Genomic DNA, 22,271 nt, shown 5'->3' with positions numbered 1-22,271 from the left:
TTAGTCTCTACAGGTGGACAGGTGTAGTAGTTAAGGCTGCCCCCTTCAGGATGGTTGTGTTTTCTCATACTTCAATACAGGAAGTTTGAGCCTTTAGACATCCAGTTAATCCTATCTGATCTCGTCCTATAGTTGTGTGTTCAGGTCGTCCGTGCCTCAGTGTCTCTGTGCCGCAGGATTTAAAGGAAACGGAACTTCCTGTCAAGGTAACAACAACAAGATGGCGGCTGCAGGTGAATCAGTACCACCTGAGTTCAGACGCCTCCTTCCTCTCACCTGAACAAACAAACACAACCTAATGAACTCGTTGATGATGATGATGATGATGATGATGATGATGATGATGATGATGATGGTGTTTACAGCTACAGACCCGTGTCTGGTGGATAACGGTGGCTGCAGTCCGTATGCGGTCTGTAAGAGGACGCGACCCGGCCAGAGAGACTGTGTGTGTGACAGCGGTTATTCTGGTGATGGACTGGTGTGTGTCGGTACGTTCACTGTTAAACCTAGAATTAGCACTGCGAGATACGGCACAATCAAATTTAAAGGTGGCGAGGGAACACAAAAGTACTGTGAGGTATTAAACTTCCTTCAAAATAAAACTATCAATATGATTGTGTGATGTGTGATGTGTTCGAGTGCTGCAGGAGTTCTGTTTCCTCTCCTACAGAGATAAATCCCTGTGTGGAAGGGAATGGAGGTTGTCACGCCAACGCAGAGTGTGTCCACGTCGGACCAAACAAAGTAAACACTGGTTTCACTCTCTTTCACACTCTGATGATTAAAAAAACACCGTCTGCTGGCGCTGAGGCTTTTATTATTGAATCCGTTTCCTTTAGACTTCCTGTTCCTGCAGTGAAGGTTACTCAGGCGACGGACAGACCTGTAAGGTGATCAACCTGTGTCAGAAGGTCAGTCTGAATGGAGTTAAAGTGTACATTAGAGAATAATCAGTGATATCACAGGTTGACGCGTCTTCATGCTTCTGATGTTCCCAGAAAAACGGCGGCTGTCACCAGTACGCCAGATGTAACCTGACAGGTCCAGGTGTTCGTACCTGCACGTGTAACAGTAACTTCATTGGAGACGGAGTCACCTGCAAAGGCACCGTGGCGAAGGTGAGCAGCTATATAGATGTATATATGCACTATATAGTCACACAGCTCACACCACAGTTCACTCAAAATATTATGTAATGTTATGCTATGCTATGCTAAAATATTATGTTATGCTATGCTATGCTACGCTACGCTACGCTACGCTACGCTACGCTACGTTACGTTACGTTACGTTACGCAAAGTGTTGTGTTATGTTATATTATGTTGTGTTGTGTTATGTTATGTTGTGTTGTGTTGTGTTGTGTTGTGTTGTGTTGTGTTGTGTGTGTTGTGTTATGTTATATATATACGTATATCCATCACTAAATTCATTTTAACCATCGCCATCTTGGTTTTTGGCCGTCTCATATATATAAAAATTTCCCTCCCACCCTTGTGGGGTGGTATATGTGTCATCCTCAAGCTCGGTATCGCCACATCTATCACCACTGCCCTCTTCTGCTGTCTGTCTACCACCACTATGTCCAGTTGGTTAGCCAGCAGCTGCTTGTCAGTCTGGAATCTGAAGTCCCGAAGGGCCTTAGCCCTGTTGTTCTCAACCACCTTCTGTGGTATGCCCCATTGGGATTTGGGTACTTGTAGTCCATACTGGGTATAGATGTTCCTGTACACCAGGGGTCAGCAACCTTTACTATCAAAAGAGCCATTTTAGGCAAAAAGAAATAAAAGAAAATCTGTCTGGAGACCTACAACAATGATAAATAAAAATGAAAATGTAAACAAAAAAACAGTTATTCATTTCCACTCATTTTTTAAAAACCCACAGGGAGCCACTGCAGAGGGGCTAAAGAGCCGCATGTGGCTCCGGAGCCGCAGGTTGCTGACCCCTGCTGTACACTATCCCAGCCACTTGGTTGTGCCTGTCCGTGTATGCTGATCCAGCTTGCATCTTACACCCTACTACTACGTGCTGTACCGTGTCAGGGGCATCTTTGCGCAGCCTGCACCTTAGGTCAGATCTACCGTGGTAGATCCTGGTAGATCTGTGGCCCTTGTGCTTAGGGCCTGTTCTTGTGCTGCCATGATTAGTGCTTCTGTGCTGTCTGTCAGTCCAGCGTTTTCCAGCCATTGGTAGGTCTTCTTGATATCAGCTACTTACTCTATCTGACGGTGGTACATGCCATGTAGGGGCTTGTCCTTCCATGTTGTCTGCTCCTCTTCCTCCTGACTATCATCAGATTTCTGCTGTCTGAGGTATTCAATTAGCAGCTCATCATTTGGGGCCATATATATATATATATATATTTACATGTATAACCAGAGGACTTTGAACTAACAGCTGACTCTCTGCAGGAGATCCTGAAGAGGAAGCTCAGAGACTTCTACCTCGGTCTGATGGTGAGTGATGTCACTCTGTCGCCTCCTGCAGTTCAAATCGCCCAGATTTATAATAATAATAATAATAATAATAATAATAATAATAATAAATATTATAATAAACGGCTTTCAGTTGATGGATATTTCTGTGAGAGGTCGTGGTCCGTTCACCGTCTTCGTTCCGAACCCTGAAGCCTTCACCAAAGAGAGAAGCAGCCTCAGCAAGGTGACAACTAACTTTAATGATTCACATGTTTAATGTCTCTTTATTAATGTACTTCAACAACTATGGGATGGATTCTGATGAAATGTGGTTCCCACGTTCATGTTCCCCTTAGTGTCCATAGAGCTAACGTGCTAACGTGGCTAAAAGCTAACATCTCTAATGTCTGACTTTTATTTATTATCTTTGTAGATGAAATCTACGAACACTCATAAAGAAGAGTTTGCCAACATCCTGCGCAGCCACATCGTCATGTGTCACACTCTGCTGCCCGCTGACCTGGCCCGACCCCGAAACATGACGTCACTGTCCGGACTGGTTCTGACCACCAGCGCCATCCAGGTGACCAATCAGAGAGTAGAACCACACCAAGGGTTAACCTCAGGGCTGGAGCCAGTAGAGCCAGTAGAGCCATGAGCCATGGTCGGGGCAATAGATTCTAACTTACTGATATTTCAGGGCCTTGATCGGGGCCATAGATTCTAACTTACTGCTATTTCAGAGCCATGGTCGGGGCCATAGATTCTAACTTACTGGTATTTCAGAGCCGTGGTCGGAGCCATAGATTCTAACTTACTGATGTTTCAGAGCTGTGGTCGGGACCATAGATTCTAACCTACTGACAATTCAGCGCCGTGGTCGGGGCCATAGATTCTAACTTACTGGTATTTCAGAGCCATGGTCGGGGCCATAGATTCTAAATTACTGATGTTTCAGAGCTGTGGTCCGGACCATAGATTCTAACTTACTGATGTTTCAGAGCTGTGGTCGGGACCATAGATTCTAACTTACTGATGTTTCAGAGCCGTGGTCGGGGCCATAGATTCTAACTTACTGATGTTTCAGAGCCGTGGTCGGGGCCATAGATTCTAACTTACTGGTATTTCAGAGCCGTGGTCGGAGCCATAGATTCTAACTTACTGATGTTTCAGAGCTGTGGTCGGGACCATAGATTCTAACCTACTGACAATTCAGCGCCGTGGTCGGGGCCATAGATTCTAACTTACTGCTATTTCAGAGCCATGGTCGGGGCCATAGATTCTAACTTACTGGTATTTCAGAGCCGAGATCGGAGCCATAGATTCTAACTTACTGATGTTTCAGAGCTGTGGTCGGGACCATAGATTCTAACCTACTGACAATTCAGCGCCGTGGTCGGGGCCATAGATTCTAACTTACTGGTATTTCAGAGCCATGGTCGGGGCCATAGATTCTAAATTACTGATGTTTCAGAGCTGTGGTCCGGACCATAGATTCTAACTTACTGATGTTTCAGAGCTGTGGTCGGGACCATAGATTCTAACTTACTGATGTTTCAGAGCCGTGGTCGGGGCCATAGATTCTAACTTACTGATGTTTCAGAGCCGTGGTCGGGACCATAGATTCTAACTTACTGATATTTCGGAGCCGTGGTCGGGGCCATAGATTCTAACTTACTGATATTTCGGAGCCATGGTCGGGGCCATAGATTCTAACTTACTGGTATTTCAGAGCCATGGTCGGGGCCATAGATTCTAAATTACTGATGTTTCAGAGCTGTGGTCCGGACCATAGATTCTAACTTACTGATGTTTCAGAGCTGTGGTCGGGACCATAGATTCTAACTTACTGATGTTTCGGAGCCGTGGTCGGGGCCATAGATTCTAACTTACTGATATTTCGGAGCTGTGGTCGAACCATAGATTCTAACTTACTGATAATGCAGAGCCGTAGTCGGGACCATAGATTCTAAGTTACTGATATTTCAGAGCCGTGGTCGGGGCCATAGATTCTAAGTTACTGATATTTCAGAGCCGTGGTTGGGGCCATAGATTCTAACTTACTGATATTTCAGAGCCGTGGTGGGGCCATAGATTCTAACTTAAATTAAAGATGTCTTTGTTGGTGATTAATGTTTTTCTGTTGGATATTTTCAGGGCAGCCTCTTCATCAACGAGGCTAACGTGACGTACAGCGACAGCGTCAGCGTTAACGGGATCTTCCACGAGATCAACAGGGTTCTGCTTCCTCCCGTCGTGGACACAGGAAAACTGTCAACCGTTCCTGTAAGTTCACAACACATCTGCCGATTCATCTATTGATTAGTTTCTTATTAATCAGTTAATAATATGGTGTCTTATCTTTGTTTCCACAGCCCTCAGCGTTATTTTAGTCCCGCACTTATTACCGGATAAATTAATCAGTATTTATTTAGTGTATGTTCACTAATCAATGAATTGTCTGACTCCTTCATGTAAATGATTTCAGCTGAACCTCAGTGACGTGGCAGAAGGTAACGGGTATAAAACCTTCTACGGACTGCTCGTGGTAAGAAAACAGAACTTTTTTTTCTTCTTCAGTGAAATGACTAAATGTTTAAATGTGGTAAAGATGAAGAAGCCTGTTGATGTTCACGGGGACGAGTTCTCACTGTGGACTCAGATACTTCAGGTTTTAACTTTTAAACACAACATAACAGATTGTTTCAGTGTAAAACGCTCCACATATAACGTTTATTAACCAGTCCTGTTATCCTTCCACCTCTGGAGGAAATTAAATCCATAATTTAGTGCAATAAATTCTCTTATTCATGCGCAAAATGACATTGTACCTCCGTATTTATTACCTCCGCAATGGAGGTCATGTTTTCAGTTTGTCTGTTTGTCAGCAGGATTAGATGGTAGTTGGCTCCGTGTCTGGTTAAACAGTGAAATGCATGATCTTGTATGTATGTATGTTTCAGGGCACAGGTGTGATGAAACTGTTCGATGATGAGAAGTACCCCCCGCTGACCGTCTTCATGCCCTCAGATAGTGTCATGGCGTCTCTGCCGAAGGAGCAGAAGGACTTCCTGTTCCACTCTGACAACGTACCAAAGCTGGTGGAGTACATGAAGTATCACATCCTGTTCGGCCAGAAGGTGAGGAGGATTCAAGAACACTGTTATGGATCACCTCAGAGACCTTATATATATCTCTATATATATACAGAGATATATATCTCTGTATATATATATATATATATATATATATATATATATATATATATATGCGCCAGCAGCAAACGTCTGTCTAGACAGTCTCAGGACTCTTCTTCCTTCTTCTTTGTCCACTCAGGTTTACGCTGAAGGTCTGATCCATCTGAACTCGCCTCAGACCCTGCAGGGGTCGCCGCTCTCGTTCACCTGTGGAGGGACGGACCAAATCGTGAGTTCAACAGACACAGACAGAAAACTGAAGAAGAAGAAGAGAAGACGCTGGGCGCTTGTTGATCCAGTTGTGTCTTCTTTGAACAGGGAGAGATCTTCGTTAATGACGGGAAGTGTCGGATTGTTCAGAGACACCTCGTGTTTAACGGCGGGATTGCCTACGGGATCGACTGCCTGCTGACTCCGCCCAGCCTCGGAGGACGCTGTGATCAACACAAGACCGTGTACCTTCCGGTAAATCCTCACTTTACTGTCTGCTAACACACCCAGAGACCCAGAGAACAGAACAGACCTCTCAGCCCTCTCAACCCTCTCAGAACAGAAGTAGTCAAAAGCAGCTTCTCACTTCTGGTTGACGAACATCAGTCTCACTACAGATTGTTATTAGCTGTAGATACGTAGCGAATTAATTTCTGACTCACTCGTTAAAAAATGAGAACCTGCATCGTTTGTTAAACATGCTCCTGGTCCCAGATCTGGTTCCTCTCATTGAAAAGGTGTTGTGCTCTTAATTAGATGTGATGATGCAATTACTAACTGATTTTATTTCTACTTCTGATGTAGATGACCTGTGGACTGTGCACCAACTCCGCTTCTCGTTGTTTCAAAGGCTCCACACTGAAGGTCAGAGTTGCCGTCTGGTCACTAACCAGTCAGAGTCGCCGTCTGGTCACTAACCAGTCAGAGTCGCCGTCTGGTCACTAACCAGTCAGAGTTGTCCTCTGGTCACTAACCAGTCAGAGTTGTCCTCTGGTCACTAACCAGTCAGAGTCGGTTTGTGTTCTGATTTTTTTCTTGGTTTTGTCTTCAGAAAGTTGAGAAGTGTGATCTTCCCTCCGTGTTCATCACTAAAAACTCCGGCTGTCGCAGCATCTGTACCTTCAACATCTGGGAGCCAAAGTGTTGTCAAGGTTACCACGGACCTGACTGTCTGGGTGAGACGACGCCGCCAACTACGTGTTAGTCAACGTATAGAAACACTGTCAAAGCGTTTAAGATCCACAGTCTGGACACGTCTCTGTGGAAAACCACCACTCAACAAATGTGTATATTACATGATAGACTGTTATATGAAATCGCCATCTTGGTTTTTGACCGTCGCCATCTTGGTTTTTGGCTGTCGCCATCTTGGTTTTTGGCCGTCTCCATCTTGGTTTCTGGCCATCGCCATTTTGTTTTTTGGCCGTCTACATCTTGTTTTTTTGCCGTCACCCTCTTGGTTTTATGGCCTTCTCCATCATGGTTTTTAGCCGTCTCCATCTTGGTTTTTGGCCGTCTCCATCTTGGTTTGTGCCCTTCACCATCTTAGTTTTTGGCCGTCCCCATTTTAGTTTTTAGCTGTCTCCATCTTGGTTTTTGGCCGTCGCCATCTTGGTTCTTTTAGTTTCAGCTGATTATACACTAATGAAAACATAGTTATATATTACATTTCTGCCTATAGACCTTTTTAGTGTGGACATCATGATGAGGTCATGGTGTTAGCTGGAGGCTAAACAAAGGAAAGACCGGAGGCTAACTTTTAAAGATTGAGTTCATTTTCTCCTTCGTGGAACATTTTTCATGCAGATGATTGTGGTGACATCATGAATAATTAATGAGCTGTTTATTGATCCCTCCTCTCTGTCCAGTCTGTCCTGGCGGCGTCGACGCTCCTTGCAGTAACCACGGTAAATGTGACGACGGTCAGCTTGGTAACGGTACCTGTACCTGTGACGCAGGATACAGGGGCGTGGCCTGCGAGCAGTGCAGTGAGGGGTTCTACGGAGACATCTGTAAAGGTGAGCAGCCGTCAAACCGTTTTCTGTTTGATGATCGACAGGTTTTATAACAGGTTGTTTCCTTCTGGTTCCCAGCCTGTAACTGCTCAGAACACGGGTCATGTGACGTCGGGCGTAAAGGTGCAGGTTCCTGTTTCTGTGAGGCGGGCTGGACCGGAGAGCGCTGCGAGACGCCGCTTGGTGAGTCCAGGACTTCCTGTCAGCGTTCTGTGTGTGAACGCATCATTTCTACGGTAATAAATACTTCTGTGTTTCCTCCAGCTGGCCTCTCTGAGTGTTCTCCGTCCTGTTCTCCAAAAGCCGTCTGTCAGGAAAACAACACCTGTGTGTGTCGGCCATTTTATGAAGGAGACGGAATCACCTGTACAGGTAAATATTGGGGGTGGGAAAAAAAATTGATTCACCTATGTGTCGTGTTTTTTGTTTAAGATTTCTAAATAGGTGTTTTAATGTCATATATTTGCTTCATCCGAGTCTGTGGAGGTAGAAGGAAGTTGCCGCTTTTATTGTTGTAGTCTGAGTAACGTGACATCATATCCGTTCCGTATCCGTCAACCAAAACAAACCGCAGCGAGTCGAAACGAGAAAGTAGAAAGTATTAGAGGAAATATACACTTGTGACTACGTCCGGCCAAAAACCGAGATGGCATCTCTGACTACATACATGCTGAAAATCAAACATTTTTACCGTATTAATTTAGAGATTTTCCAAAGTAAAAGTCCCTAGAAGTGTATGATTCAACTTTTTCCCCATGGTCTAGTGTTGAAAAAGTTAACAAAAATCACAATAAATCACAATATCGAATCCAAGTACTTAAAAATCACAATACATATCACCAATATTTCACTGTCTATATTTGTATATGTCTATCTGTATATCTATATCTATATACTGTATATCTATATGTGTGTCTGTAGCGATGGACATGTGTCAGATGTGGAACGGCGGTTGCGCTAAAGGAGCCCGGTGTTCTCAGACAGGTGAACAGGTGAGTTGTACCTGTCCTAAAGGACACTCTGGAGACGGCTTCACCTGTCAGCCCATCGACCCGTGTGTCTCCGGGGTCAACGGCGGCTGCCACGAACACGCCACCTGCACCATGACGGCTCCGGTAAGGAGGACGACGCCACGCGTGTTTCACCGCCATTGGTCTGTCAGAGTGTAACGTGACGTGTTTGTGTGAACAGGGAAAGAAGAAGTGCACCTGTAAGGACAACTACATCGGAGACGGACTCACATGTCAGGTCAAACAGCTGCCAATCAGCCGCTGTCTCCAAGACAACGGGCAGTGTCATAAGGACGCCAAATGTACCGACCTCCACTTTGAAGGTATGAACATGATGAGGTAACCTGGTTAGTTAATGATGTCATCAGGACGCCAAATGTACCGGCCTCCACTTTGAAGGTATGAACATGATGTGGTAACCTGGTCATCTGAGTTCTGTGTTATATTTGATTCTTCAGAAACAACGTGAGTAAACACTGATCAGTTCAGCTCTAATGAACATTGATCAGTGATTAGTTAATGATGTCATCAGTCCCGACCGAAATGAGTGTGCTCCACTGAGTGTGTTTTGTGCTGTTGTGTTTGTGTGTAGATGCGAAGCTGGGTGTGTTTCACGTGCGCTCCGGTAACGGTCAGTACAAACTGAACTTCACTGCAGCTCAACAGGCCTGCGCTGCAGAGGGAGGCAGCCTGGCAACGTACGACCAGCTGTCCTACGCTCAGCAGGTCAGTGAACGCAGCACACATACATGTTTATCTGAGATATTATTTACATATTGTTTTAAAAGTATAGTGTATGTGTGTGTGTGTGTGTGTGTGTGTGTGTATCACAGCTGGATATGTCTGATACTCCATTGTTACTGATGAAACTATATATTAGTGTTTTTAAAGATATCCAGTAGGAACCAATGAGCTCTGAGCTCAGACAGGAAGTAAGACAGTATTTAGAGACGGACCAACATGTTGTTGAATTGAGTTTAAACATGATGTTGATGATGATGATGATGATGATGATGATGATGATGATGATGATGATGATGATGATGATGATGGTGGTGGTGGTGGTGGTGGTTGTGATGATGGTGGTGGCGATGATGATGGTGTTGATGATGAGGACGATGACGATGACGATGACGATGACGATGACGATGATGGTGGCGGTGGTGATGATGATGATGATGATGATGAAGATGAAGGTGGTGATGATGATGATGGTGGTGGTGGTGGTGGTGATGGTGGTGGTGGTGGTGGTGGTGGTGATGATGATGATGATGATGATGATGGTGATGGTGGTGGTGGTGATGATGATGATGATGATGATGATGATGATGATGATGATGATGATGATGATGATGATGATGATGATGATGATGATGATGACGATGATGAAGATGGTGGTGATGATGATGATGATGATGGTGATGATGATGGTGATGACGTTGGTGATGATGATGATGATGATGTTGATGATGATGATGATGATGATAATGATAATGATAATGATAATGATAATGATAATGATAATGATAATGATAATGATGATGATGATGAAGAGTTGATATTATATGACTGCTGTCCCTGTAGGGCGGGTTGAACATGTGTTCTGCCGGCTGGTTGGACCAGGCCCGGGTGGCATACCCCACCACCTATTCCAACCCCCAGTGTGGCTTCGGACACATCGGCATCGTGGACTACGGCACCCGCAAAACCGGCGAGTCATGGGACGCCTTCTGCTACCGGATGAAGGGTGAGAGAGGAAGAGGAGGGACGACAGAGTAGAATGGATGAGTCAAAGTTATTGATGTATTAGTTTCATAGTAATCTAGAGTAGAACATACATTATTTTAAATTACTTCACATAAACTCGTTTTTTTGTTATTGTCTCAAATGAGATTATAACCCAGATTCTGGTGTATTGATCATTGAGTCAGATGTGTGATTCTGGTGTATTGATCATCAGTAATCAGATGTGTGATTCTGGTGTATTGATCAGTGAATCAGATGTGTGATCCTGGTGTATTGATCACTGAGTCAGATGTGTGATTCTGGTATATTGATCATTGAATCAGATGTGTGATTCTGGTGTATTGATCATTGAGTCAGATGTGTGATTCTTGTGTATTGATCAGTGAATCAGATGTGTGATTCTGGTGTATTGATCATCAGTAATCAGATGTGTGATTCTGGTGTATTGAACAGTAAATCAGATGTGTGATCCTGGTGTATTGATCATTGAATCCGATGTGTGATTCTGGTATATTGATCATCAGTAATCAGTAACTCTGTGGTCTGTTTCAGAGGTGCAGTGTGAGTGTCAGCTCGGTTACGTTGGAGACGGTTTCAGCTGTACAGGAAACATGCTGCAGGTTCTCCAATCCACGCCGACCTTCTCCAACTTCCTCACAGTGAGTCGGACGTCTGTTTAATATTGCACATATACAGTTTATACTGTATATATACTGTATATATAATGTAACGCATATTAATCTTCTTTGACTTTTTATTTTCTCCTGCAGCAAATCCTGAACTGCTCTCAGGTGTCTGAGTCCGGGAGACAGTTTTTAAAGCGTCTCAGTAACCTGACAGTGCAGTCTACGCTGTTTGTACCGGACAACACCGGCCTGCCGGCCAACCAGGTGAGTCATACTGACAGATACTATACCTCTACCTGTTGGCGTGTCCTCACCTCTCTGTCCATGTGTCCCTGCAGACTCTGTCTCCGCAGGATGTCGAGTTCCACCTGTCGGAGGGTCGGGCTCTTCCTCTCAGCCTCCTGAAGAACGGCAGTCGGATCAGAACTCGTGTCGGCAGTCTGACCGTCCTCGGAGTCGCCGACCTGCTCAGCCCCTCGTCTCTGGTCAGAGTTATTACTGCTACTAAACACTAGAGGGCGACGCTGACCCCTCTTAGAAAACAGGTTTTTAACATGTAGATTTACAGATATTCTGTTTCAGTCCGTTTAAATTATTTTAATCTCCTCAGTCGTCTCGTTACATCAACGACCGCTTCGTCACCGACTCGGACATCCTGGCTTCCAACGGCATCATTCATGTTCTCCAGGGACCGCTGAAAGCCCTGCCTCCTCGCCAAGAGGCAAGTGATGTCATTCCAACACAGTATTTACTAATTATACTAATACTAATAGTATTTACTGACTTTATAAATAATCAAAGTTTAAATGAAAAAAAGAATCAAGCCGGTATTCCTGGTCCGTTGCAGATGCATGTGGCCCATAAGGCCGGGATGGGAGTCGGACTGGTGCTGCTGATTGTTCTGGTGGGAGGAGTCCTCTTCGTCGGATATCACTTCTACACCCACAAAACTAAACCCTTCCAATTCCACTACTTCAAGGTCAGACTGGTGCTTCTTTTATTTAATATATCACATTTGTTATTATTAGTTGAAGACATGTGTTGGTGTTATTAGACATTTCACTTGTTTATTCAAATACATGTTTGATGGTTATTATGAGAGATTTGTCAGTGCTGATGGCTACGCTGGTGTCTCTGGCAGGAGGATGACGGGGAGGAAGAAGCTCCAGCTGCAGACTTCCCCGCCAGCTACTGTAACCCGGTTTATGAAGCAGCTCCAGAGCCGGCTGTGTCCAACACATCTGATGTCACAGTGAGTCATAGTTTCATATAACACGTTTCTTTAATGTAGATACAGTATGAGCTTGATTTAATTAGAATTCATGTCTTTACAGATTTAAACCAGTTGTTAGGTCAGACCGATTAAGACTAGACTTTGTCATTAGTATAAATATAATTAGTATAATTAGGGCCCGAGCACGAAAGTGCCAGGAACCTATTGTTTTTCTGCAGATTATTCTTTTTCTGCTGCGAGATCGCGTTTTTGGGACCTTTTCCATCCCCAAAAACTGAATATGCGTCAGAAGTGGCGAAAATTGCAATATTCTGTAGTGATTGGGCTCGGGTGCACCAGCGGGCTCGATAGCGCCCCCTATTGAAGTCAGGTTGCCAGAAAAAGTTACTTCGATCTTCACGAAATTTAAGTATGTCATTGCTCACATCTTCAATGGCGTATTAAATATTTTTTAGATTTTTTCGGCCAACAGGAAGTCAGCCATGTTGGATTTCCTGCGTGATTTTAAAATTTACGAACACATGTTTGAGGACTTTAGGATGCACCAAATCTCATGAAACTTTACACGCACATCCAAACAAGTAATTCCTTTGATTTAGTGGTGAAATTTTGCTTGGGCGTGGCATGTTGGCTCTCTAGCGCCCCCTTATGTCGTTTTTGCCTTTGAACATACATTTGTATACCTTGGCATACTCGTAGACGCATGAAATTTGGCAAAATGATAGACACCTGTGAACTTTATGTAACTGTATAGCCATTAGGCTCAGTGTGTTTAGCCGGCTCTATAGCGCCCCCTAACGCGTTGAAATCGTAACTTTGTCAAAGTTGATCCGATATTCATGAAATTTGGTATGCATATCCCACTCATTATTTGAAACATATTCCTCATTGGGTTTCATTAGCTCCGCCCACCCAGAAGTCGGCCATATTGGATTTTATGTACGATTTTCCCAATTTTCGCGTTTTATAGGCCATGTACTTTAACGAACTCCTCCTACAGATTTGATCAGATCGATTTGAAATTTGGTCAGGACCATCTTAAGACCTTGAGGATGAAAAGTTATTAAAATGGTGAGTGTTCACTTAACGACCTGACCGTAGCGTGGCGGCCATTTTGAGCCATTCGCCATGAAACAGGCAGTTATTGTAACTCAACTGTACATAGTCCGATCTGCCCCAAATCTCTCAGGTATGATGGTGGTCCAGTACTGATGACATGTATATGAAAAAATATACTCATAGCCCCGCCCCAAGACGTTAGCCCCGCCCCCTTTCATATCTCATGAACCGTTTATAGTAGAGTCTTGTGGGATGTGTCATATCACTCAGCAGAGAGTGGGTTAACCCTAACTCAACTGTACATAGTTAGATCTGCCCCAAATTTCTCAGGTATGATAAGGGTCCAGTCCTGATTATATGTAAATGCAAAAATATAGTCATAGCCACGCCCCCTACACATTAGCCCCGCCCCCTTTCATAACTCATGAACCGTTTGTCGTAGAGTCTTGTGGGAGGTGTTATATCACTCAGCAGAGAGTGCCTGTTAAGTTGGTGTTGTTATCCCCGCCCCCTACACATTAGCCACGCCCCCCTTCATAACTCGTGAACCGCTTGTCGTAGAGCCTTGCGGCAGGCGTCATGGCGCTCGTCAGAGTTTCGGTTTCACGGTGCCCGGCCGCGTCGGTCGGCATCCCGCCAGCAACCCCGACCCGCGAGGAGGGGCGAGGGCCCGTTCATCGCTGCTCGCAGCTTTAATTATCATTATTATTCTTCCTACGAAATCTGCCTTCCATGCATGAAAATAAACCGAACTTTGCACATCGGTCCAGTCCAATGTTAAACTTCCTCAGCTGTCTTTGTGGGCCGATAGTTCTGATGGTGTCGCTGCAGCAAACACCTAAAATGTAAAACTTGAAAAATTCATAACAAATCGGCCGTACGAGCTACAACTTTACAACTTCCACCAAAATGCTCAGATGCTTCAACCTGGCAGGCAATTTTGAAGTCCATCACTCTGTTATTCTTATTAAACCTCTCATCTCCTCCTACAGTTTTTATATGCTGCATCTTCAGACTGTCCTGAATTATCATAAATTGAGCCCACAGCACATCAAACCGTGTTAGTGTAAACAGAACTGTACACAGCTATTGTGAATTTTGGGAGGGGGTTAAATTTCAGAGTTTAATCTCCAAATCCGCATTTTTAACGGTATTTTGAATTCTATCCTTGTGTGACCCGTTACAGTCGATGGGAATCAAACATCAGTTTATCAGTTATAGAGAAATCAATCTTTATTAAAATAAATAACAGACGTCTCTGTGTTGTCTATAGATGAAAGACGCAAATTCTCAGAATTTTGTCCCGTAAACTGAACTTTCGACACTAGTTTTGAAATCTGCGTTTACAACCCTGGAGACTGAACGAATGATGAACAGATTGATAATGAATATAAATTGCAGTCTAATAATAAGATGACTGAATAAAGCTGTCGGTCTGCAGGCGGAGGAGCAACACCAGGAGGTGAACGGAGTATCGTACGACCTGCTGCAGGACAGCTGAGCTGCTCACTGCTGGACTGGAACCCTCTGTGGACTGAAAGTCCTTCGACCAGCTTCAAACTCTGTTTCACTTAGTTTTACTTTCTCAGATTCTGCCTCTCAAACCGGGCCGTTGATGGAGGACTTCCTGAACAATCATGATGCGTTCAGGTGCAACTTCAGTGATTTTACAAACTGTGAGGTTTCATTCCAGGACATAAAACTAGAAGATTTAAGAGTCATTTCACTCTGATCACAACGAATATTGTGAATGATCCCTTTTGTTTCAAACGGATTTGTTGTCAGGAAAGTTTACATTTTTAGAAATTTTAAACTTTTAGGTTTTCTGCAGACATAAAAAAGTTAGGTGAAGAATCAAAACTGTGAAGTTAAATGTTGATTAAAACATCAAACAGTGTTGAATAGTTATTCTCCATGTTGTTTTTCTCATTTTATGTAACATTCACCAACTCTGTCAGGTTTAAGACTTCAACGAAACTCAACAGTGAAAATCCTGAAGTAGAAAACTTGATGTTGATTAGTTGTAAGTGTTAAACTAACTAACTGTAAAACAGCCGTAACTGGAGGTTCACTTCCCTTTTAGTTCAATACTTCTGTCATGTGACAATCGAGGCAACAACTCATTCTCTGATGAAGATGTGGTTGAAAGCTCTAGAAAATTAATAAGTGAACTTTGAGTCTTCCAGTTAAGAGTTTATTTTCTAACAGAAACATTCAGACGTCTTCAGTCACCTCAGTAATCCACGAGTGATAATCAGATATTCTGGTGAAGATGGCCGGTTTTTCGGCATCACACCGCCCGCTGCCCCACGTGACCACGCCAAACAGGAAGTAGGCACCACGTTTCCGACACAACAGCGGCGCTCCAGAGTCGCCCTGCAGAGAGAAACTAAAGATCTTAATCCGAGCTAGTTCACCTGTTTCCAAACAAAAATCACAGGAAGTTAGTGTGGTTGACTCTGAACTAAACCTTTAAAACACCAAAGTCACACAATAACACAAACAAACTAACCAGGGCGGTCAAAGTTAACATGATAACGCGTTAATGCATATTCAGTTTAGCGGCACTAATTTCTTTAACGCGTTTTGAGATTTTTAGGTTGTAGGTTGTTTAGGTTAAATTACTGGTTTTGTGAATGGAGTCTGGTGGCTTTAAAGAGATCATCGATAACAGCTTTAGTTCCCATCAGAAGGGCTTTCTGACAGCGAGGTAAAGCATGAAAATATTCTAAATATAGCGTCCAATTAAACTGAAAATCTGTTTACCTGCTGTCCCCGTCTACAGCAGTACATTACTTTGCTCCAGACTCCATCTACTGTAGTAATACACTGACTAATACAACCCCACTGAGAAACGCCTGAACTATCCCTTTAACCCCGAGCCGCCACACATACTGCGATATAACAGACTGAGCGGGACTGACAGCAGGGTGAATGTGGGCGGAGTTACCATGCAGGAGGCGGAGCCTGCTGGATGTGTACAGATGTGGGAGTCGGTGATGAGTCCTCCCCCCCATAGCTCCCTGCAGGAGGTGTGGTTGACTACAGTCAGTCTGACGTGGTTCAGCCGGTCTGGATCCACATCCACTACACAGGACAGACAACCACAGCGGTGTTGCAGGTTGTGTTTCAGGACGTTCTGGGATGTCCGTCTGATCCGTCTCTGGTGACGGTTCAGCTGTTCAACCCCAACAGAGTCAGAAGAAACCTCGTAGCCGTGGAGAATACCTGTTGCTTTCGAGGCTCCCCAGCCGGTTGTGACACAAGACCAGCTGCCATCGAGGTCCTCGTCCTCATCAGGGACACAAACTGGAGACACCTGAGAGCCTGGAGACACGACCAGAGGACAGGTTCAGTATTTAACTCATAATACACTGAATACAGTACCTGCTGATACTACGGAGAACTAAAATATCTGTGTAGTTTATCTTTCAGGTGTTCCTACTGAATCTGGCAGGAACGCTGAGGTGGAGCAGCGACAGGTCAAAATTTGGGGGGAAGCTGCCGTCCTGCGGCAGGTTGAAGACCTCATCCACCGGGACGGTTTGAGACGACGAGAACTGGAAGTCATGAACTCCCAGAACCACCACGTCCTCTTTAGCTCTTCAAGGACAAAGAAAGGTCAGCATTTACAGCAGCAGTAGTAGTTTTACCTCGTAATACCTAGTAGTATTAGTACTAGTATTACCTGACGTTGCAGTGCTGGGCAGTGAGGACCCAGCGGCGGTGGATCAGCGCTCCACTGCAGTAGTGGCGTCCGTTGGACTGCAGGCTGACCGTCCAGGGCCAGGAGAAGGGGCAGGACTCGGTCATGTTGCCCACAGACACCTCACCGTCCTGGGACACGGAGAGAGCAGCGAGGCCTGGAGTCTTCTCACAGCTGGAGTTATGCTGCGTCCCACACCTGTCCTCTATCGTCCAGGTGAGACGTCATAACAACATGATGTTTAATGAACACCTGAGATTACCTGTCCTCTGTTGTCCAGATGAGCAATCATAATAACTTTAGATCATGTTATTTTATAAAACAGAGTGATGGAAGACATTACCTTCAGTACTGAGGTCTTCTGTGTACACGATGCGCTCATCACCTGTGAATGAAACACAACCTGTAACAGGTGAGACTGGTGTGACAGGTGATAATAGTCTGACAGGTGATGGTGGTCTGACAGGTGATGGTGGTCTGACAGGTGTTGGGTGATCTGGGACACGTACTCATGATGTCAGACATCCACTGAGTCTGATGTTGGACGTTGGTGTAGACTCCTGGTCTTGTGGCTCGTCCACAACCGATCCCCCAGCTCACCAAACCCGCCAACTCGTACCTGCTGCCGGTGAAGCAGGACAGAGGACCTCCAGAGTCCCCCTGAGACAGAAACAGGGTCCCGTTAGACACAGAGACAGGAAAACGAACGGTGGACACACTCGGACTGATTGTGGACTCTGGTGGTCCCTGAGGACTCTGGTGGTCTCTGAGGACTCTGGTGGTCCAGGTACCTGGCAGGCGTCGGCTCCTCCTCCATCCTTCCCAGCACAGAACATGGAGGGTCGCATCCTCCCGCGGTAGAACTGGTTACAGACATCAGGGGGCAGGATGGTCACATTGACCTCCTGGAGCCGGTGTACTCTGGCTCCGTCTGGAGGAGAAGAAGAAGGGTCAGTGGTGAAATGTATTTTTTCTGATCAGATCCAGAAGAAGTGGTCTCACTCTCTCGGGTGGCGCCCCAGCCGGTGACGGTACACTTCCTGAAGGGGGGCAGCGAGGTCATCCAGATGTCGATGGGTCTGACGAAGCGGTTGAAGATCAGCGGCTGCTTCAGCTTCAGCAGCGCCACGTCGCTCTCTTTGGTCCGGCTGTTGTAGCCGCCATGCTTGATGATCATGGAGACGCCCACCAGCTGGAACGGGACAGAACACCACAGTCAGATCCTGATCCACTGATGGTGGATCAGGTCTACAATCTGATCCACCTGTGGTGGATCAGATCTAGATTATACCGATCTAGTTTCTCACCTGTTGTCCAGCTTCATCAGGATTTTCCAGGTCGTGTTTTCCAGCCAGAACCGTCCAGAAAGAAGCTTTGTTGTACCTGAAGACAGATGAGAGGTGAACTAGTCTAACTCTGGAGATGGTCTACGTAAACCTGGTCTAATTCCAGATCTAACTGATGACCTCTGACCTTTTGAAGCAGTGAGCAGCAGTGAGGACCCAGGTGGGTCCGATGATGGCTCCTCCGCAGGCCGGCATGGTGGCGAACCGAAGAGAAACATGCCAGGGCCACGAGTGAGACCAGGCCTCCTGACCCCCGATGATCCTGGACTCCTGCTCCTGTTCTGGACTGAAGGGCCGCACCCCCGACAGCTCTACAAGAGAAACAAGAAGAAGAAGAAGAAGAAACAAAAAAGAAAAGGAGACGAAGAAAATATTAAAAAAAAGAAAAAAAAGAATATATATATATATATATAATATATATATATATATATATGTGAATCCAAAGAGAATGTTAATGGTTTATTGTTATTCATAATAATAATAATATATAAATGTACCAGTGAATCCAAAGAGTCCAGAGAAAGTTCCACCATGTTCCTGCAGCGTCTCGTTTAAAGTCACATTCAGCTGATTCTGGATCTGATTCTGGAGGGAATCTGAAGAGACAGAAAACATTGAACTGATTCAGTAATCAAACTAAACAGTTTAAGAGTTCAAACTGACCTGAAATCAGCAGTAACATTAAAACATGAACAGAAACATGCTGGTTGTACCTGCAGTAACAGTAACATGTAGAGATCTGTTGGTTGTACCTCCTCCTCCAGTAGCAGCAGTAGCAGCTGATGAGTCTGATGATCTCTGACTGAGTTCAGCTGCTCAAACACAAACAGAAACAGACCAACCTCAGATTTAACCCTTTAATTACCATCCAGTCTGAGAGCTGAAGGTGTTTCTCACCTGAGTGAAGCCTGATCAGACAGACTGATAGCAGACAGACAGACAGCATCCTGTCTCACCACCACCAACACTCTGACCTTATGATGATGATGATGATGAAGAGGAGGAGGAGTCACACCTGTGTGATCAGACACACCTGTTCAGGATCAGCTCAGATACTATGACATCATTTACACACTGAACAAAACTCTCCTTCAACTGAAGCAGCAGCTGCTCTGAAACTGTTCTGATCCGTCTGGATCTCAGTTCTGACAACGGAACTCTTCAGCAGACGTTTAGATGATTTAGAACAGTTTTAGTTAAAGTTAAAGTTTAAGTTAAAGTTTTATTTAGAGTTTTAAATCTTGCTGACTCGTCTGGACGGCTGCAGGACAAAACATCACTTCTGTTACCAACATGGTGTTAAAGAGTCGAGAGCTTGTGTTTACTTTATGTTTACGGTTAGTTTGTGTTAACTTTATGTTTACGGTTAGTCTGTGTTAACTTTCTGTTTATGGTTAGTTTGTGTTTACTTTATGTTTACGGTTAGTTTGTGTTTACTTTATGTTTACGGTAAGTTTGTGTTTACTTTATGTTTACGGTTAGTTTGTGTTTACTTTGTTTACGGTTAGTTTGTGTTTACTTTATGTTTACGGTAAGTTTGTGTTTACTTTATGTTTACGGTTATCTTGTGTTTCCTTTATGTTTACGGTTGGTTTGTGTTAACTTCATGCTTACGGTTAGTTTGTGTTTACTTTATGTTTATGGTTAGTTTGTGTTGACTTTATAATTACGGTTAGTTTGTGTTAACTTTATGTTTACGGTTAGTTTGTGTTAACTTTATGTTTACGGTTAGTTTGTGTTAACTCTGTTTACGGTTAGCTTGTGTTTACTTTATGTTTACGGTTAGTTTGTGTTAACTTTATATTTACGGTTAGCTTGTGTTAACTTTATGTTTACGGTTAGCTTGTGTTTACTTTATGTTTACGGTTAGCTTGTGTTAACTTTATGTTTACGGTTAGCTTGTGTTTATTTTATGTTTACGGTTAGCTTGTGTTAACTCTATGTTTACGGTTAGTTTGTGTTTACTTTATGGTTACGGTTAGTTTGTGTTTATTTTATGTTTACGGTTAGCTTGTGTTTACTTTATGTTTACGGTTAGCTTGTGTTAACTTTATGTTTACGGTTAGTCTGTTAACTTTCTGTTTATGGTTAGTTTGTGTTTACTTTATGTTTACGGTAAGTTTGTGTTAACTTTATGTTTACGGTTAGTTTGTGTTTACTTTATGTTTACGGTTAGTTTGTGTTTACTTTATGTTTACGGTAAGTTTGTGTTTACTTTATGTTTACGGTTATCTTGTGTTTCCTTTATGTTTACGGTTGGTTTGTGTTAACTTTATGTTTACGGTTAGTTTGTGTTAACTTTATGTTTATGGTTAGTTTGTGTTAACTCTGTTTACGGTTAGCTTGTGTTTACTTTATGTTTACGGTTAGTTTGTGTTAACTTTATATTTACGGTTAGCTTGTGTTAACTTTATGTTTACGGTTAGCTTGTGTTTACTTTATGTTTACGGTTAGCTTGTGTTAACTTTATGTTTACGGTTAGCTTGTGTTTATTTTATGTTTACGGTTAGCTTGTGTTAACTCTATGTTTACGGTTAGTTTGTGTTTACTTTATGGTTACGGTTAGTTTGTGTTTATTTTATGTTTACGGTTAGCTTGTGTTTACTTTATGTTTACGGTTAGTTTGTGTTAACTTTGTTTACGGTTAGTTTGTGTTTAGCTTGTGTTAACTTTATGTTTACGGTTAGCTTGTGTTTACTTTATGTTTACGGTTAGTTTGTGTTTACTTTATGTTTACGGTTAGTTTGTTAACTTTATGTTTACGGTTAGTTTGTGTTTACTTTATATTTACGGTTAGCTTGTGTTTACTTTATGTTTACGGTTAGCTTGTGTTAACTTTATGTTTACAGTTAGTTTGTGTTTACTTTATGTTTACGGTTAGTTTGTTAACTTTATGTTTACGGTTAGTTTGTGTTTACTTTATATTTACGGTTAGCTTGTGTTTACTTTATGTTTACGGTTAGCTTGTGTTAACTTTATGTTTACAGTTAGTTTGTGTTTACTTTATGTTTACGGTTAGTTTGTGTTTAGCTTGTGTTAACTTTATGTTTACGGTTAGCTTGTGTTTACTTTATGTTTACGGTTAGTTTGTGTTTACTTTATGTTTACGGTTAGTTTGTTAACTTTATGTTTACGGTTAGTTTGTGTTTACTTTATATTTACGGTTAGCTTGTGTTTACTTTATGTTTACGGTTAGCTTGTGTTAACTTTATGTTTACAGTTAGTTTGTGTTTACTTTATGTTTACGGTTAGTTTGTGTTAACTTTATGTTTACGGTTAGTTTGTGTTTACTTTATGTTTACGGTTAGCTTGTGTCTACTTTATGTTTACAGTTAGTTTGTGTTTACTTTATGTTTACGGTTAGTTTGTGTTTACTTTATGTTTACGGTTAGTTTGTGTTTACTTTATGGTTACGGTTAGTTTATGTTAACTTTATGTTTACGGTTAGTTTGTGTTTAGCTTGTGTTAACTTTATGTTTACGGTTAGCTTGTGTTTACTTTATGTTTACGGTTAGTTTGTGTTTACTTTATGTTTACGGTTAGCTTGTGTTAACTCTATGTTTACGGTTAGTTTGTGTTTAGCTTGTGTTAACTTTATGTTTACGGTTAGTTTGTGTTAACTCTATGTTTACGGTTAGTTTGTGTTTACTTTATGGTTACGGTTAGTTTATGTTAACTTTATGTTTACGGTTAGTTTGTGTTTAGCTTGTGTTAACTTTATGTTTACGGTTAGTTTATGTTAACTCTATGTTTACGGTTAGTTTGCGTTTACTTTATGTTTACGGTTAGTTTGTATTTATTGGGCTTCATCCATCCATCCATCCATCCATCTGCAACCGCTTATCCCGTTAGGGGTCGCGGGGGGGCTGGAGCCGATCCCAGCCGACATTGGGCGAAGGCAGGGTACACCCTGGACAGGT

The 22,271-nt window shown here is 43.3% G+C and overlaps 2 protein-coding genes across 4 annotated transcripts in view; one reads left to right on the top strand and one right to left on the bottom strand.

Moving 5' to 3' along the window:
• stab2 (stabilin 2) overlaps positions 1-15,199 on the top strand; it is a 34,480-nt gene extending 19,281 nt beyond the window's left edge. Inside the window, exons 41-69 of the mRNA XM_074625135.1 lie at positions 133-206; positions 366-491; positions 674-747; positions 843-914; positions 1,002-1,121; positions 2,416-2,460; positions 2,573-2,665; positions 2,855-3,004; positions 4,579-4,707; positions 4,910-4,969; positions 5,385-5,561; positions 5,758-5,847; positions 5,937-6,083; positions 6,414-6,473; positions 6,661-6,784; positions 7,478-7,627; positions 7,703-7,807; positions 7,889-7,996; positions 8,546-8,739; positions 8,816-8,957; positions 9,227-9,360; positions 10,219-10,381; positions 10,933-11,039; positions 11,151-11,270; positions 11,345-11,491; positions 11,617-11,727; positions 11,854-11,985; positions 12,148-12,258; positions 14,741-15,199. Coding sequence (XP_074481236.1) covers positions 133-206; positions 366-491; positions 674-747; positions 843-914; positions 1,002-1,121; positions 2,416-2,460; positions 2,573-2,665; positions 2,855-3,004; positions 4,579-4,707; positions 4,910-4,969; positions 5,385-5,561; positions 5,758-5,847; positions 5,937-6,083; positions 6,414-6,473; positions 6,661-6,784; positions 7,478-7,627; positions 7,703-7,807; positions 7,889-7,996; positions 8,546-8,739; positions 8,816-8,957; positions 9,227-9,360; positions 10,219-10,381; positions 10,933-11,039; positions 11,151-11,270; positions 11,345-11,491; positions 11,617-11,727; positions 11,854-11,985; positions 12,148-12,258; positions 14,741-14,800 — 3,325 coding nt within the window. The 3' untranslated portion in view covers positions 14,801-15,199. The remainder of the gene's footprint in view (positions 1-132; positions 207-365; positions 492-673; positions 748-842; positions 915-1,001; positions 1,122-2,415; positions 2,461-2,572; positions 2,666-2,854; positions 3,005-4,578; positions 4,708-4,909; positions 4,970-5,384; positions 5,562-5,757; positions 5,848-5,936; positions 6,084-6,413; positions 6,474-6,660; positions 6,785-7,477; positions 7,628-7,702; positions 7,808-7,888; positions 7,997-8,545; positions 8,740-8,815; positions 8,958-9,226; positions 9,361-10,218; positions 10,382-10,932; positions 11,040-11,150; positions 11,271-11,344; positions 11,492-11,616; positions 11,728-11,853; positions 11,986-12,147; positions 12,259-14,740) is intronic.
• Positions 1-19,405, bottom strand: part of ovch1 (ovochymase 1) — a 208,259-nt gene extending 188,854 nt beyond the window's left edge. The window contains exons 1-14 of one of the 3 annotated variants that reach the window (XM_074625136.1): positions 19,249-19,405; positions 19,065-19,163; positions 18,849-18,947; positions 18,479-18,662; positions 18,313-18,388; positions 18,008-18,197; positions 17,797-17,936; positions 17,515-17,665; positions 17,349-17,408; positions 16,988-17,210; positions 16,745-16,902; positions 16,528-16,626; positions 16,224-16,386; positions 15,493-15,675 (exon numbers count right to left, since the gene is read on the bottom strand). In XM_074625136.1, the coding sequence (XP_074481237.1) occupies positions 15,528-15,675; positions 16,224-16,386; positions 16,528-16,626; positions 16,745-16,902; positions 16,988-17,210; positions 17,349-17,408; positions 17,515-17,665; positions 17,797-17,936; positions 18,008-18,197; positions 18,313-18,388; positions 18,479-18,662; positions 18,849-18,947; positions 19,065-19,163; positions 19,249-19,297 (1,839 nt within the window). In that variant the 5' untranslated portion in view covers positions 19,298-19,405 and the 3' untranslated portion in view covers positions 15,493-15,527. The remainder of the gene's footprint in view (positions 1-15,492; positions 15,676-16,223; positions 16,387-16,527; positions 16,627-16,744; positions 16,903-16,987; positions 17,211-17,348; positions 17,409-17,514; positions 17,666-17,796; positions 17,937-18,007; positions 18,198-18,312; positions 18,389-18,478; positions 18,663-18,848; positions 18,948-19,064; positions 19,164-19,248) is intronic. The other 2 variants (XM_074625137.1, XM_074625138.1) reach the window with 2 other exon arrangements.
• Between the last annotated feature and the right edge of the window lie 2,866 nt (positions 19,406-22,271).

Source organism: Sebastes fasciatus, chromosome 23, assembly GCF_043250625.1.
Source record: "Sebastes fasciatus isolate fSebFas1 chromosome 23, fSebFas1.pri, whole genome shotgun sequence".
NCBI classification, from domain to species: domain Eukaryota; kingdom Metazoa; phylum Chordata; class Actinopteri; order Perciformes; family Sebastidae; genus Sebastes; species Sebastes fasciatus.
Note: the sequence above shows the minus strand (reverse complement) of the source record. Positions and strands in the feature narration are given on the sequence as shown.